Source organism: Diplotaxodon limnothrissa, linkage group LG1, assembly GCF_057381915.1.
Source record: "Diplotaxodon limnothrissa isolate DT_005_m linkage group LG1, D_limnothrissa_male_GT1.1, whole genome shotgun sequence".
NCBI classification, from domain to species: Eukaryota; Metazoa; Chordata; class Actinopteri; order Cichliformes; family Cichlidae; genus Diplotaxodon; species Diplotaxodon limnothrissa.
The window spans coordinates 32,574,717-32,591,684 of NC_140596.1; the positions used below are offsets into that span (position 1 = coordinate 32,574,717).

The following is a 16,968-nucleotide window of genomic DNA, read 5'->3' on the forward strand; positions in this document are numbered from 1 at the left end:
CTGCTACCCAAAATAAATACTTAGTATTACTGGTAGCAACTAACTTGGCCTCTAACCTGATTATCTAACATCAGAATCTGGTTCTGATTCATGGAAATACAGCACATGTCACAAAATCCGCTCACATCTTTAATGTAATTAAATATATTTATTTAAAATAATTAAAAATATTTAAGCTACCAATATGTGTTTACTTAGTGTGCTCATTAGCCAGGAAATGTTTGCTATGGCTAATTCTTAGATGGCATTAGCTGCTGATATTCAGAATACCATGCATCCTTATTTTCTAATTTATGTTATTACATTTTGACTTTACTTTTTTATCTCTCCTAGTTGAACAGCTACACTATTAATATCCCAAAAGATATTTATTTACAAAAGATACTGACTACCTATTATTCACTTTGTAATCATATGTTTAATATGAGGTATGAACAGCAATAGTTGTTTTGTAGGAAATATCAGATCATAATCAGTAAAGTCATTGAAAATGTAACCAAAACTAATCATAATAATGATAATAATCATAATATTTTTGCAAAAATAACCTTTTTTAAAATTTAAATTGATACATTTGAGTCTGTAGGCAATCTGCAGTCTGTAATCTGATGTTGATATTTCATTTTAAATATGATGGTGTTCATCAGAACTGTTGTGCCACCCTTGCATTCATGAAGCAAACACAGACCACAGCTTTTTCAAAGATCCAGTTAAAGTCTTTGCACATTCATTTAGTTCATTCTACCTTGAATCAGAGCCAGTCTGTTAGCTGTGTGTGGTTAGCATCCCTTTCCCTGTGTGCGGGCGTGTGACCGAGCTGCTTGTGTGTACTTGTAGGAGTGTGCAAGGCTCAGTATAGCTGTTGTATATCCGGAAACAAGTTCACAGTGTTAATATGAGCAGTGGAGAAAATGTCACTGAATATGGTTGGAGTGATTATCTGAAGACTTTGATGCCATAGCAGAGTGCTACTGATGCTACAGTCTCTGAAAATACTTGCACTTGACCGTTGAGTTACTGAGATAAACTGGTTATAACAGCCAATAATTTTTTGTGTACTTTTGCAAGGCTGGTTGTATTATTACAACTTACCTGACTTTTCTTAAGGACTAGAAGTTTATATACTGCTTACATTTTGCTACAGGTGCTTTATTGTGCAAGTATTTTATTTATTTGTGAAAAGATCTGCAGTTTTCTGTGTGTCATTACCACTCCATTGTAACCACTGGTTTGTCCCAGCTGGTCACCATGGATGTCCTTCATGTATCTTGTAGTGGCTGGATTTTGTAGGTGAACTCTATTATTTGGTCATGTTATTGTTTTTCCTCTGTTTTTGTTTTTCTGTTTGTCTTTCACATCAAACATAAAAGCATTTCCATTTTTCATCTTTCTCTGTCTCTCTTGCTCTGACTTTGTCACATGTCACTGTCACTCAGTCTTACTCTCCAGGCTGTTCATCACTTTTTCAAAGCGTGCACAAATGTATATTTTCTTATCTCCTTTCTTCAGTAAAAAGTAGAATTGAAAATGGAAATGATAAAAGAGCAAAGCCTGTCTGATGTTGCACAAAAAAAAATCAAGAGGAACCTTTTCCCTTGTGATTTTTAGATCTGTTTAAATTACAAATATTTTTATTTCCTGTCAGCAAAAAAAATCTAATAAATAGGGAACTGCTGTTGAAAGGAGACAAAGAAAAGAAAAGGGCTACGGTGGTGACCCTTCCGTCATGTGCTGTTCCAGTGTCAGTCACAAAGTTGTCATCCCAGGCCTTCATGTGATTCTCCTCGCATCTCTCTTATCCCCTTCCTAGTGTCTGGTTAGGTTGACCGTGATCACCCAAAAGCAGATCTTCTCCTCTGAGAATAAGGTTACTTATTTCTCCTCCTGTGGAATGTGCCATGCCCCCTGCACGGATATCTTCTCTGTCTCACATTATTTTGCTTGTCACTTCTACTTGTTTCCTATTTTCAAGACCAAAAATGCATAACAGCGTCACAGAATGTTGCAAACCAGTGTTTTGATACACTGCTTAGCTCTGGCTTGAGCATGACTGAATGTGCGTGCATCTAATCTTGGCATCAGTGAGTATTCTCGTAATGAAAACACGATCCTGTATGATGAAGCTGATCACTTTGACAAAGTTAACATTCATCCAGACGCAGCAACTAAATGTTCCATTATGCTAAGCTAAACATTGACTCTTGAGTCTGCAGCAGTCCCCTCAAAGCAAACTTACTCCCTCCTCTGCTCCTCCTACTCCAAAGTGACACACCCACTGCAGGCATCAACATATGGAAACCTCATCCTTTAGCTGCTTGAAGTAATGTAATGGCGTGGGACTCTGGTAAATAATCTAATATTAGCACAATGCTAAGCAGCAGAATTGCTACCTATAAGAGCCATTGGCTCAACAATCAAATCCCCTTTTATTTCAATTCTGCCTGCCAGTCTGTCCAATTTAAGTAAAGAAATTTATATTCCAACTAAATGTTGATGCCAAATGTGGGTGTGGTCTATCACAATGCAGTGTTTTTGTATTCAGAGCCACTGCTGTGTTTGTAATTAATGTCACCGGTACCTGTTCTAGGCTTTGACCAGCATGAGTTTGAACACCCAACCAATTCTCAACCTGGAGAAGTTTCAGGAAGGTCAGGAGATGCCCCTGCTCCCACCTGGACGAGATAAAGCTTCGCCGTCATCCACCGAATTCAACCCTCTAATTTATGGCAATGATGTCGATTCTGTGGATGTAGCTACCAGGCAAGAATTGAACTGTCAGGGTTTATCAGCATCTGTCTGAGCTTCCGTTAACACGGAAGTCACACTGATCTTAATAAATAAAATTAAATAAAAAAAATTAATTAAAACTTCTTTGTCTTGCAGGGTGGCCATGGTACGGTTTTTCAACTCTCCAAATGTTCTTCAGGGGTTCCAGATGCACACTCGCACTCTGCGCCTCTTCCCGCGGCCAGTGGTTGCTTTTCAGTCGACGTCTTTTCTTGCATCTCGGCCAAGACGCTCTACCTTTGCAGACAAGCTTTCTCACACCCAGGCCGTAGAGTTCTATGGAGAGTGGGCTCTCAATCCCACAAACCTTGCCTTTCAGAGAATCCATAACAGTAAGACTCATTAAAGATCATAATAGGTTGTCTTTTATGTGAGTATGCATTACAGAATTTGTGTTGAACTCGTTTGAATATCTCTCTTTAGATGTGTTTGACCCCTCCTTAATTGGAGACAAGCCCAAGTGGTATGCACATCAGCTGCAGCCAGTGGTCTACAGAGTATATGATGGAAGCTCTCAACTGGTTGAGGCTATGGCTGGCCCGCTGGAGGATGAAGGCAATGAGTCTGACCCCACAGACAGGTAGGATTAAACCAAGGTCTTTCTGTTTAATCCAGTTCAGTCTACTATCTGGGTTTTTGTTTAATTCTGCCATATACTAGCATATTTTCACTTTGATTGCTGTCGGTTGTGATAAATTCAATATGTTGCAGCGGCAGTGACAGTGAGGCTTACGACGACTCCAGCTCATCCTATTCCTCACTTGGAGACCTAGTGAGTGAGATGATTCAAGGTGACATCCAGGGAGACACACCAAGTATGTGGTTATTTTGCCCAATGATCCACTTTGACCACATTCATAGCATTTCCTCTGTTGTAAAATTTAACTTTATTGTCTCAGGCTTGGACCCGCCTACCCATGCAGCACTGGGAGATGCTAGTGAGGTTGAGTTTCAAGACTACCATGACTTCAGGGAAGGGCATGGCCCTGAAGGCCCACCCAGTGGGGACGGACCTGCTGAGCCTTCTGATGGACAGCCTCTTCGCTCAAGCTCTAGCACAACTGCAAGCTCAAGCCCCAGCACAATCATCCAGGGGGTCAACCATGTATGTGATCTTTCTAATTCATTTCAAGATTAAATAGACTTGTGTAGATTGGTCCTCTTTAACCTTCTCTTCTTTTCTTTATTTTTTGATGAACTAAATCTCCTTTTGTTTATGATAAGTGTGTACAAACTGTCTTTATCTGTTGAGTGTGCATCTTTTTCAGCATGATAGTTGTGCACATTGAGGAACATTTACAAAATTCCCTTCTTATGTGTTTTCATGTGTTTTTTAGGAGCAAGGGGAAGTACCTGAAATTGAGGCATCAGCAAGCGCTGCTTTACAGAACCCCGTGCCGGGATTGGCCAATCAGCCGTTCCTCAGACCTGCAGCTGATGCTGGTCTGGTGGAGCAAGCCAACAAAAAGCAAGAGTATGACAACCCATACTTTGAGCCTCAGTATGGCTTCCCCTCAGAGGATGACCCTGATGCAGAAGAGCAAGTGGAATCATACACCCCTCGATTCAACCAGAACCTCAATGGCAACAAGTGTGTTAAGCTTGTTCATCGCTTGAATGAATGCATTATCTTCATTCAAATGGGCTCTCTGACCATGCAATGATCTCTTTCCAAACCTAGCATGTCAGAATACTCTCTTCATTCATGGTCTTGAATCTTTGGTGGTGTTATGTTATACAGTGTGAATGCTGGAGGGTTACCAGTGGTGTATGTATATTTTCCCGTGTCGACGATGCACTGTAATGTCTTTTCACCATTTTATTTCCGTAGGGCACAGCGTCCTTTACGCCCCAGTAGCCTTAGGCTCCCAGGAGAGTCCGATGGGGAGGGAGACTCACGTAACAGTTCACCAAACTCCACCATTTCCAACAACAGCAACGATGGATTTGGAGGACTCATGTCCTTCGCCAGTAAGAACATTTAAATATTATTGTATTGTCGGCTAACCTGAGGCAATATAATGTGATTGATCTGAATATGGAGAAAAAGCAACTGTATGCTAAGATGAAGAACATGTTGCCAGCAGTGCCAGAAAGACCAGATAAGGTTGATGAGATGAGTTAAATTAGGAGATTTTGTTTCTATATGAAATCTGTTATTATGTGACATACTTTATTTACATATTTGCTTTTGGTTTTACTTTTTAAGTTCAAGTTTCCTCATTTTACCCAAGGCTTGTTTTGAGAGTAAACATGTTTTACCAAACTTAATGATAAGAGTCAGCGATGTTAAACAGAGTTTTTGCAATATAGTCTCAAAATTAAATCATTACATTTCAAGGACATTTTTGATGTTTATGTCAATAAACGGGAAAAAACCTTCTATTAGCAGCAGCATTATAGTGCAATAATAGTGACAGCATTATATACAGCAGAAGTCAAATGTAAGCACAAAAGTAGCGTTTGCACCATTTTCCCTGGACCTAAAAATAAAACCGCTTGTCCATCACAACCAACACACTGCTTGTGTTGTTGTTGTGCTCAGTAGGGAATGTAAACATATGGTGTCGCTATAGTATTGATATTGAGATATGGCATTTATATATGTCATAAAAAGTTATACCAACATTTTGAAGAAGGCAGGGTATGTCACAGCCTTTGGTGATGAAATGCTATGGAGGCTTAAAAACAAGATGAAATGATGATGTAATAGCAAAGACAGTATATTTAATGTGTGTACTGTATATGCATATGATATGGGTCTGCATAAACACAGATATAAACATTAGGGGTGCAACGATACTCGTACAGTGCTTTCGGTTCGGTACGCATATGTATCGAACAATTCAAAATTTTTAATTTATTTTATCAACTTTCCTTCTGATGATGCTGTCTGTGTTGAGCACTCAGTGGATCTGCGCTCAACAGTGCAGCCTAGGCGGAGTAGTCGAACGCAGATTCACTGAGCGCAGGGCAAGCTAGCGAGACAGAAGTTAAGCTCTCCTTGCAACATGGCAAATTGAACCTCCCCCACCCTCATTTAGATCTGGCGTTTGGAACTATTTTGGTTTTCATGTGACGTATGACCCTGAAGGTAAGCGCGTCATGGACTAAAGTAAAACAGTATGTTGGATGTGCCATGCAATGCTCAATTACATTGGTGGGAACTAGTGTGTTAGCGCAGTTAGCTCGTTAACGTGTTGGCCGTCCAGCCCTATGCACGGGGCGATCCGCGGTAGCTCGTTAACGGAGATTTGCCGTGTTGTGGCTTTAATGTCATTTCAACGAGATTAACGCTGACAGCACTAGTGGGAACACAACGAATATGACTGCACATTTACTCCGACATCATCCTAGTGCAAGTGGAAGTAGACAAAAACAACAAGCACGCATGCTACAAACTTTACCCGAGTCATTTAGACAGCCGTTATATCAGGTCCCCATAAGGAGGATCATGTGCTGTTTAATATGCTGCCGAGAGTATAGCCCAGAAGAAGCGTATAGTATAGCTTTTATTTTGGAAAGAGCCATTCCTCTGTAATAAACTCTTTTCCAAAGATGAGTGATTTCTCAATCAGATTTATTTATTTTTATTACTTTGTTGTTTCAGCAACATTAAATTTAAAAACTGTACTTTTGAGTTAAAATATATATTTATAATTTTAATAAATGACAAATTAAAAAGGCATGAACATTTTTTTTGTATCGAAAAAATATCGAACCGTGACACCAAAGTATCGAACCGAACCGTGAATTTTGTGTATCGTTGCACCCCTAATAAACATGTTGGAGGAGGAATTCAAACACAAAGCAGTATTTGATTTTTCTCATCACTCCTTTTACAGGCAATCTCTACAAGAACCACGGCACAAGTTTCAGCTTGTCCAATCTTGCCCTTCCTAATAAGGCAGCAAGGGAGAAATCAACACCGTTCCCCAGTCTAAAGGGTAGGTGGCTTATGTGAACACTTAGTTGTTCAGTATACTTATCTGTTCAGCGTGGTTTCAGCGGTGATTAAAAAAAATTGTAATATATTTTGTGGGGATATGAAAAGACCTAAAAATAGGAATCGTGGGGGGAAAAAAATGATTTTGATACATTTTTTGTTCATCACTGGCTTCATTTACTCAATTATACAATTTTGGATGCTTTAAATTACATGCTATTCTAATTCAATTTAAGTTTTTTATTTTTTTTATTTTTTTATTTTTTATGTTATTGACTGATTAATTTACTTTCCTTCTCTGCCTTTCTTTTCTTTTTCTAATTCGTTTTGGGGTAAAAAGAATATTTTAATTTTGATATTGAGGAGGAAGTGGAGCAAGCAGGTTTGTAGAATTTGCTTTTTTTTTGTAGCCTGACTTTCCTCCTTTTGGATTGGCAAACATATATGGCACTATTTAAAGGAGAATATTGAGGATGTATGAAATAAATAAATTTCTCTCGAGTCAGAAAATCCACTCAGAAACAGAGTTCACATTATTTTCATGGTCTTGTGCAGGTTGTTTTTGCAGAGATGAGCAAATTGAAATTCTATAATGAATTCTGTTTAGGCTGGATTTTCACTTTAGCTGAGAGAAAAACAAAATAATATAAAAAAAAAACAAAAAAGGTAAAGCATGATAAACTAACTCAATAGCTCCACACCATGTGGAATAGCTGCCATAGAAAATGTTCTGTTCCTTTGATTTTGATGTGTTTTGTCTTTGTCCAGATTCCCCTGAAAGCCCGGGTATGTTATGTCTGGTGTGATAGTTTGTAACCTCTTGAATAGGCATTTCTTTAACCTTGAAGTGACCTCTGCTTATCTTTATACCTCTTTTTCTTAGACTAAGACACACTTATAACACCACAGATCTAAACCCCTACCTTCCCCTTTGTTTCTTTGCCATCCCTCTTTGTGTGCCTGTTGGGAGTCTTCTTGATGCACTGTGACGCACACATTTACAGTCAAAAGATTTTTGACTATAATCTGTAATTGGTGTGGCATCTGCTCATCATTACCGCTAGAGGAAAAATGTCAAGTCCTTATATATATAATGGAGTAACATTTAAGTCTTTGAATGATCTGTTTATCTCCCACTGGCCGCTTGTCTCTTAAACTTTTGTGTTGTTTGCTTGTTTGGTGGCGTTTTCTTTTTGATTTAATGAACTATTTAACAAATATGATTTTAGATTTGAGTATTTTACTGCTTTCTATTTTGGTTTGTTTTTAATTCTTGAAACAAGATAATCACTTAGTGATAAATTCCTTCATGCACATGTTCAAAAAGAAGGGACTCAGTCCATTGCACTAGATTTACACTGTCTATGTTGAACTGTTCAGCATTATTCATGTGGTTCAGGCTACTGATGTGTGCACAACAAAGTATGAGCTATACTCTGCTCTTACTTGGGTTGTAAATGTTGAACATCTTGCTGGCATTGTTCATTTTATCCAACATTTTCAGGGTCAACACCATCATCAGTACATACTGTGTATTTCTCTTTTCTGTCTACCCTTTTTTTTTTTTTTCCTTCAATATTTTTTTTTCTATTGTTTGACGCCATGTTGAGTGTGCATGTGTGTTGTATTATGGGTTGATGTTCAGACTGGTTGTGTCTGGGCCGGTGTCCCTCTCTCTGTCCACCTTTTCGCGGCACTAATTCTGGGTTTTGTGTGCAGTATTTGGGCTAAATTCTCTAATGGAGATAATTACAGAGGCCGGCCCGGGGAGCGGAGAAGGTGGGTTCTGCCCTTTTATCGCGTGAGCTGCATGCTTCTCCAAGCCAGTCAATTACATCTCCCAGCATTCCTCGTGTCTCTCTCCATTTCAGTCACTGTGTTTGTCATTAAAGGTCCAGTGTTGTCTTATCGCACTGCCATTCATAGTGACTGTTCTTTCTCAGACTAACTGTTCATGCCACAGTATGTTTAACCTCATCTATTTCACTAGCAATATCACAAAATGTTAAAACAAATGAGGATATTTTCAGCAATCGCAGGGAAATGAGAGCAATATGTTATAAAACTATTAAGCCCAGAGAAGCAAATGAAACACAAGACGGATAAAAGGATGTAAGAAATACATCACATGTGTAGGTTGTTTTACACCTCAGCTGCAGCACGCTTCCTGAATAGAGCTACTGGAACTTTGACCATAGCTCTGGGAACACCAGTAGTATTATACAAGAGCACATTACAGGACTTGAGACTGTTGCATGCAAATGTCCATAGTCACATTAGTCTCCTACCTCATATTTGGGTCAGTTTTAGGGGCCACGTTCTCAAATAGCTCTGCTTTGAAAGCAGCGGCCTGGAGGAAACATTGTTTTTGCCATGCTGGTGGCCTGGGACAATTTCTTAATTTTTTAAAATTGATCTGGTGGTTTCTGTTACTACATTGGGCCAAGGTATAGTCGGCCCAGATGGAACTCCATCATCTGTTGGCATGCTGGCTGTGGGCAGGTAAAGTGGAATTTATTGTCCAGCAGGGTTAGCATGTTTGCAGTCTGCTGGCTCTCAAAGGATGGCCCGTCTGCCTACAGAGATCTCATCAGAGGGAGGCCACTTTTGCCTCCCTCTGATGAGTGCAGGCAAAGTGCAGAGCATATGGTACAAATGGTCTGTGGCCACTCTGTCAGACAGACCAACAACAGAACAAATCAAAGTACAGTACTGACAAAAAGGACAGCATGTGTTAGCTGGCATACTAAACTGTACAAAGAAACTACCTTACTGCATAGCTAAATGGTGGGATGTCCCAGCCTATGGTGAAGACTCATGTTCAGGGTGAGGTGAAGCAAAAAGGCAGTTAGTGCCTGGTGATGGAGAAGTTGGCTAAGCACACCTGCCTATGGATGGATGAGCTGGCTACCCTATAAAACATATCGAAACAAGAAGAGGTGTTTGAATAATGACTGTGCAGTAGAGCTATATGCAGGCTGTACTTTGCAGTCACCAGCCAATCAGAATATGTGTAATGAGAAAAGCTTCCCAGGAATAGACAGGGAGGTGCATCGCAGGGGGAGACATTGAAACTAATGCTAGGAATGAGAACCCACTGATTCCTTTGATAATGGTGGGGCAACCAACTCTGTCACCTGATCCACAAATAATATCTTAACTATAAATCATATCTTAAAATTATGCCTGTTATATTTTTACAGATTTATTTCATTTGTATCATGATGAATCAGTGTTTCTGATTTATTGACAGAATTTGTTATTCCACCTGGCTCAGTCAGTGCAAAAATCTGACCAATCATTGTACCCTGACCTGCTTTTACAGTTGTATATTATTTCCAGGCTTCAGACTGGTATGCAGATTGATCTCACTTCCAGTTTATTTTTCAACTCAGGTCTTCCGAGCATTTTACCCCTGTTTTCTAGCTTCTTTAAGAAGCCACAAACAAAAAATTATGAAAGTTGAGTCTCCGGATAGAGAAGCTGAGTTTCCAACAAGCTTCTTTTCATTTGGCCTCAGACTTATCTGTTCATATTCATAGTGGACAGAGTCCATACAGTCTCCACCCTCTTCCTGCTGCAACATTCATCATACTTGAAAATTCCCCGTGTTTCAAGTGCTGCTTCAGTTGCCATCCCTTCCACAATAAATCATAAGGAAAACCGAAAGAACAGCTATGAGTTATTGGTTTTCAGACTAAAGCATGCTGAAAAATTCTTCTTGTGCAGTCGCAGCATTGATCTCCAATAAAACTTCAACAACAGAAATAAACAATAGATCTCCACTGCCATATAAAAGTGGAAGTAAACAAGCTTGTGATGAAAGGAAAAAGAAAGATTTCCATCCCCTTCTTTTTGGGGGATGCTCCTCACCCAGTCCAGTCTTTAAAAACTGCTGAAGCTTGATGCGCTCCCGCGTGTTATGTTTGTATGTGTGGTTATAATGGACAGCATCCTTTCATATTGTTGGTTATTGCTGCTACAGCATGACTGGCCATTTTAGTTGCAGATGAGTCAAAGCAGAGTTTCTGTGTCGGAACCAGCATGCTCTGTCAGCAAATGAAAGGAACCTTTGACCAATTTTAGAACTGGGCCATCAGACTGAACACAATGTCAGGCTTCCTCCACTTATGCCTATTTCTTGTTATTTCTATGTTACATTTATAGTGAAAAAGCTCCATTTAATGCTTTTTTTTTTTTTTTTTTTTTTTTTTTTTTTTTGGTCAGTGTTGTGTTTGAATAATTTTTACTGGAAAATTTTTTACTGGAATTGTTAACTGACATAACCGAACAGGTGTGCCGCACATTAGTATTTAGCATGAACGCCGGCACATACAGGGTGAGTCGTAGAAGGAGCGGGTTCTATTAGGAAAGGCTCTTTGAAATGTGTAGTTTGAGTCAACACGGTGTAGCTGGAATAGAAAAACAATAATAAAATATCAGATCAGTGGAAGTTATTTTGTCTGAAATGGCTGAATGTGTAACAGCGTTTAGGTTTCTTACACACAGTTAGGTAAAGGTTTAAAATGGATGGAAATTGCAATACTTGGACTTGAATCATTTTTTGATCATTTTATACTACAATGATGAAATGATTTCCACAGTCCTAACATCTACTGCATTGTGGTATCCATCCACTCACGTCTTTATTTTCCTTCATGCATGTTATCACTGATGTAGTTTTGCTACACACTGTCCTCCCACTGACCTCAAATCACTATTCTGCTAATGTGTGATGCCACCACCAAGAGCACCATTAGGACTCCTGTGTGTGTTTGTGTGTAGAGAGCAAGAGAAGAAGAGTGTCTGCACCATGTCCCTGTTTGATTTGTCCTTCACTTCTCCTGTTGTAATAATAGACTCTAGCAACGCCAGTAATTTGTGTGTTCAGCAGTAGATAACCTTCAGTGTTTGTCCTCTTCACAAAGTGATGTAAACTGCTTTCTTTCCTATCTGATGTTGAATCTTATAAAAATCTGATTTGAAAGCCCCCCCCCGGATTACAATTCCTGGTTAGCAAGTGCCTCTGTGTGAGTCTAATCCAGTGCTCCTCTGTGTAGCGAGCTAGTAGTTTGTAGTTTGTGTGTTATTATTTTGTGATGTATTAGAAACATAATTATCGTGGTTGTTCTTCCAGGCGCACGCGCACCTCGAGCACTTGTTGACCAGAAGTCTTCAGTGATCAAACACAGTCCGACTGTGAAAAGAGAATCGCCCTCTCCTCAGGGCCGGGTAAACAACACAAGGTAGTAAACGATTTTAGATTAAAAGTATTTCTTAATTCTTTTGTATTTGTTAAGCTAAAGGCTTTAGATTGGATGCATTTTAATTGTTGTGTAATTGCTGTTTAGTGTGACTGAACCTGTGTTATGTCCATTCAGTGAGAACCAGCAGTTCCTTAAGGAAGTAGTGCAGAGTGTTCTGGATGGTCAGGGAGTGGGCTGGCTCAATATGAAAAAGGTGCGCCGCCTGTTGGAGAACGAGCAGCTTCGTGTGTTTGTGCTGAGTAAGCTGAACAGAGCCGTCCAGTCGGAGGAAGACGCCAGGCAGGAGATCATTCGGGATGTGGTGAGATCTTTGTTCTTATTCATTATTCCATGACAGCGCTTGCCTGTACCAGGAGTATTTTTAAACCTGGGCTATATTTTCTCATTTTGTTTAGTCTAAATGATTAATCTGGACAAAAACATTTGGAATTGGTCCAGTATTGAGCCAGAACAATATAGAAGGAAGTTCTGAAACAGTATTCTAAGGCTCTGCTGTGTTTGATATCAACCTGCCAGGCTTTTGCATATACAGATGCGACAAAATAAAGCTAACCACAGTTCCACCACTCTGCAGCATGTTAAAGCACTTATCTGTTAAAAGTGCTTGGCTGTAGGTTTTCTTCTCCTTTTTCACTAGCGGTCGTTATTTCGTTTGAAACATAATCACTGCAAAAAGTGACAAAAGAACAGCTTTTCAATAAGAGTCCTAGCCCCCCATAATGTATACATACATTAATGTATAACATTATGGTATCCTTTCTGCCCTCTCCACCCATCCCTGGTTGGTACTCTTTGAGTTTGAGTGATGGTCCCACCGTTGGCTTCCTGCAGCTGCTTCCATCACACAAGATTTTCGAGAGCAACTTATCCTGCATGTTTTTATGGTGTATAAACACTTAGAAGAACAGTGAACTTCGAGGATTTTTTTAATTTTCAGAATATAACTATTGGAATAATAATTCCATGAGATTATATATTATATATGAAGTGTTTCAATCTGGGACTTGTTCAAAGTATTGTTTGCCTTTAATAACTGAGACTTGTTTAAGGTTTTGAAATGATAGTCTTTGACGATGGAAGCTTGTAGTGTTATTTGTATTTTTCTATTCAGTTTTTCAGTAGAAACCATGTTACTGTGTTTTGTTTCCAGGAGGTGAACAGGAAGGTGTACAAAGGCATGTTGGACATCTTGAAGTGCACCGTTTCCAGTCTGGAGCACTCCTACACTAATGCAGGCCTCGGGGGAATGGCCAGTGTATTCAGCCTGCTGGAAATAGCACGTACACATTATCAAACCAAAGGTATGCCTCATGCTTTTAACACGGAGGAGTGGAAATGAGTGAGTTAGAGGATTTATTTATTTACTTTTACTTTTCTCAGCTTGTTTAAGATTCTTTGTGCTGAGGAGTGTAACGGCAGCGAGCCTGTGCTACTAACACTTGTCCGTCTTTGCACTGTTTATATTAAGCTTTGTGTTGCATGTTAGACTTCGAAGCACTAAAAGTGTGATTTTTCTTACTTTTAATTGATTCCCAGTTTAACCCACCGCCTCTTTTGTTTTTGTGTATTTTTGATGACCTCTGTTTTTGGCCCCTTAATTTCCGTAACTCGGTAGACCCAGAAAAGCGCAAGCGAAGCCCCACAGACAGTGCTGGCAGCCCAGGGAGTAAAGAGAGTCCTTCTGGTCGTATGGAGACTGCCAGACCTCAGGGCCTTCTGAATATTCCCCACCTGCAGCTGCCACACCACACAACGGGCAAAGGAGCCCGCCATTTTGATACCCGGAGTCTGAATGAGGAGAACTTTATTGCCTCGATTGGTGTGTACACCACTCCAGCCCGGTTGCATGTGCACTGTAAAAATCCCCTCCCCCTACAAGCTCATCACCCTTAATACCAGTCTCCCTCCCCTCCTCCAGCCGTCTCAAAGAAAGATCCCCTCACTTGTTCCAGACTCAGATTCTTGCAGGGTAATAATATTCCACACATTTTGACTAAAAATAATCGCAAGAGTGGGCAGCCAAACTAAAAAACCAAAACAACAATAATAACAATAATGTTCTGCTTAGATGATTTTCGAAATTCAAATTCAGAATGAGGCCTTGGTTGCAGACATGATGAAAGCCTTGCAAAGTGTCTGGAATATATCCCTGTCTTTCAGCCTGGACTGCGTGTGCTTGTCTCCCTTCCCTTAAACATCTGTGCCCCTGTTTGCCTCCTTCCCAGAGTTCTGTCGTTAGCCTCTCGGCACCTTGAATGCATGTCATTGTTTTGGTCTTCCAATACGTAAATCTGCAGTAGTGGATGAGGGAAACCAGAGGTATGCGCATCAGTAGTCGAGACTACCCTCACTGCAGGTTTTCTGAAAGGCGTGCTGTAGAAAATAGCAGCTCCCTTTGCTCTCAGCATGGTGGGTGGAAGAATCACTCCCCAGTAAACAGTCCCAGTAAGAATGCAAATGTCACCTAAGAAGCTTTTCTATTGGTCCAGATGGAAGTAAGTGGAAAAATCTTTAATAATCTCTTCAGGATTTCAATTTCCAAAAGTTATTCTGGGTCTGTATACAGGGGAGTTTCTCAGCTAAACCACCCTGACGCCTCTCCTACCCATACCCCCTTCTTTTCTTGTTAGAAGCTGCACCTTCAATTCTACAGAAAGCTGTGAGACTTGCATCCTGGCTTCTGCAACTGCTCCATTTCACATGCTGGCTAATCGGCCTCTCAACCTCATCCCATGCTCTTTTCCAAATCATCCATCTCTCTCCCTCTCTCGCTCTCTTTCTATCTCCTGATCTCTCTCTCTTGCTGTCTTACTTGTGCTCTGGAGAGCCAGACAAATGCAATAAATGCAAATCAGTGGCCTGTAATTAGAGCAAAAGCTCATTCTGACGTCACTGTGTGGCTCTCCAGGACTTTGTGCCAGGAACTACGGGTGTGTTGTAATGTTCCCTTAGTAGCTGTTACACATGATGGATTCAATGTAAAAAAAAAAAAAAAAGTTCTTTTTTTCTATTTTTTAAAATGTTCCAGATTAAAGCAGAGCTACATGCAAACATTACAAAATACCTTCCGTCAATATTGACAGATTCTCAATGCTTACTTTGTTTTGCTTTTGATTTTGATGCTCATCCACCATACATGCCTTTTCAACCAGCTCTCTGACTCTCTCTCTGTCTTTCTCTCCTTGCTTGCAATGCATCTTGGGTAGAATTGTGGAGCAAGCACCAGGATAAGCAAAAAGCTATGGAAAAACAACAGAGTAAGAGACTTTTCACACACCCAAAAAAACCCAACAAAAAAGGATTAGGGTGTTCAGCTGCTGACCTTTTTTTCCTGCTGCCTTCTGTCTACCTTTTCAAACTTACCAGGATCTTTTATACATGAATAAATAAAAAAGAAATGAAGGAGAATAACCCAAGAAATATAGTTACACAGGTCTTGATTTTACTCTTACAAATAAAATGTGTATCAGGCTGTTTTTTCTATAAAATAATTAAGGCTAAAGCATTTTACACAAATACAATACTTTTAGGGAAAAGAAAGCATTTTATTTTCAAAAATGCCATGCTGTGTTTAATAGAGACTGTTTCCAAAATCTTGTGGAACTTAATTGACATTTTAAAAAAAAAAAGGGGGAATTTCAATATGTCATTTTGTTTTACCAGTGTGTTTCTTTTTCCTTGCAAACATGCATTATGATGAACAGAGATGAATACCTGCTGCCCTGTCCTCCTCTTTTAACTGTATTCTTTCCAGTTTCAAGTGGCTTGCTGTAAACTGTGTGTTTGCAGCCAATATTTCACAAGTACACTTAAAAGCCTTATGAAATGTTAGAAAAGTTAAACGTCACAAAATCACAGGGGGGGGAATGAAAAAGGAACAAGGAAGGGTCAGGATGTACTCGTCACCATCTGCACCTGCGGAGGTGATGGAACAAATTGCAAATCACACTTGAAACAGAAAATGTCTCCTTTACCGTCCATCAGTTTGTCTGCATGCCTAACTGCCTGTGTCTGTTTTTGGTGTAACTTGGGCCACATTTGCAGCATTGACTGAGACTTAATGTCACACGCTCTGGCAGTTTTGTTTTCATTTGTAACTTTTTCCCAATTTTACTGCACTCTGCTTGCCCCTTCTGTCTTTTCTCTGTCTGGTCTTGAACAACTTAAGCTGTTTTTTTGTTTGTTTTTTTTCCATTATAACACCAGTATTTTATATGGAAAGATAAAAATAAAATAATTAGAACTTTTTTTTTTTAAGATGCAGGAATTATTAATTTTTCTTCTTACAGTATTTTTCAGCTAGAATGAGGTTAAGGCACCAAGTCTTTGATACCAAACTTTGATAAGCTAGTGTTATACTGTATGCTTTGCTGTGCACAAGTGCAATGCAATGTTTAAATTGAGGCTTTGGCACTTCAGATGGATGTAGCGTCAGTGTCGCTGTGCTGTGCTGGCTTTGAGTGAGGCGGCTCTGAATAAGGTAAGAAGGCAGCGTAGTTGTCTTCATGAAAATGTGCTTATAATCATGCCTATTTTGCAGGGTCAGAAGGAGCAAAGCAGCAGCGCCCCCAGGTGACAGATGCAGAGGAGAAGAAGTCCCAAATCAGTGCTGATAGTGGCCTGAGTGTAACATCTGGATCTCAGGTTTGTATATGCAGCACTGTGCGAAAACATGTGTGAAGCATAGAGAAGATTAAACTAGGTTTAAAATATAAAAGCTTAATAGTTCAATCTAATTCCCCAGTCTTTGTATATGTTTTTGCCAGAGCCTGTAATTCTTGTAGTATTCAAGTTTTGATGTTGTTTCCCTTGAAAATACCATTACATATAAAAATACCAATGTATTGTTTTTTGTTTTTTTTTTTTCTTTTGGGTTACAGAAGAGTGACACTGAATCTGTAGCAAGCTCAGAGCCACCAATCCTGACAAGGAGCACCAGCCAGGACTCAGAGGCCAGCACAGTGGTAG

At 39.7% G+C, this 16,968-nt stretch overlaps 1 protein-coding gene across 1 annotated transcript in view; it reads left to right on the forward strand.

Moving 5' to 3' along the window:
- The window catches only part of madd (MAP-kinase activating death domain), a 55,018-nt gene that overhangs the window by 20,101 nt on the left and 17,949 nt on the right, over positions 1-16,968 (forward strand). The window contains exons 8-21 of the mRNA XM_085349941.1: positions 2,588-2,760; positions 2,884-3,119; positions 3,211-3,367; positions 3,499-3,602; positions 3,687-3,892; positions 4,125-4,378; positions 4,619-4,758; positions 6,633-6,734; positions 11,871-11,979; positions 12,115-12,301; positions 13,151-13,301; positions 13,616-13,819; positions 16,541-16,644; positions 16,881-16,964. Of these exons, the coding sequence (XP_085206067.1) occupies positions 2,588-2,760; positions 2,884-3,119; positions 3,211-3,367; positions 3,499-3,602; positions 3,687-3,892; positions 4,125-4,378; positions 4,619-4,758; positions 6,633-6,734; positions 11,871-11,979; positions 12,115-12,301; positions 13,151-13,301; positions 13,616-13,819; positions 16,541-16,644; positions 16,881-16,964 (2,211 nt within the window). The remainder of the gene's footprint in view (positions 1-2,587; positions 2,761-2,883; positions 3,120-3,210; positions 3,368-3,498; positions 3,603-3,686; positions 3,893-4,124; positions 4,379-4,618; positions 4,759-6,632; positions 6,735-11,870; positions 11,980-12,114; positions 12,302-13,150; positions 13,302-13,615; positions 13,820-16,540; positions 16,645-16,880; positions 16,965-16,968) is intronic.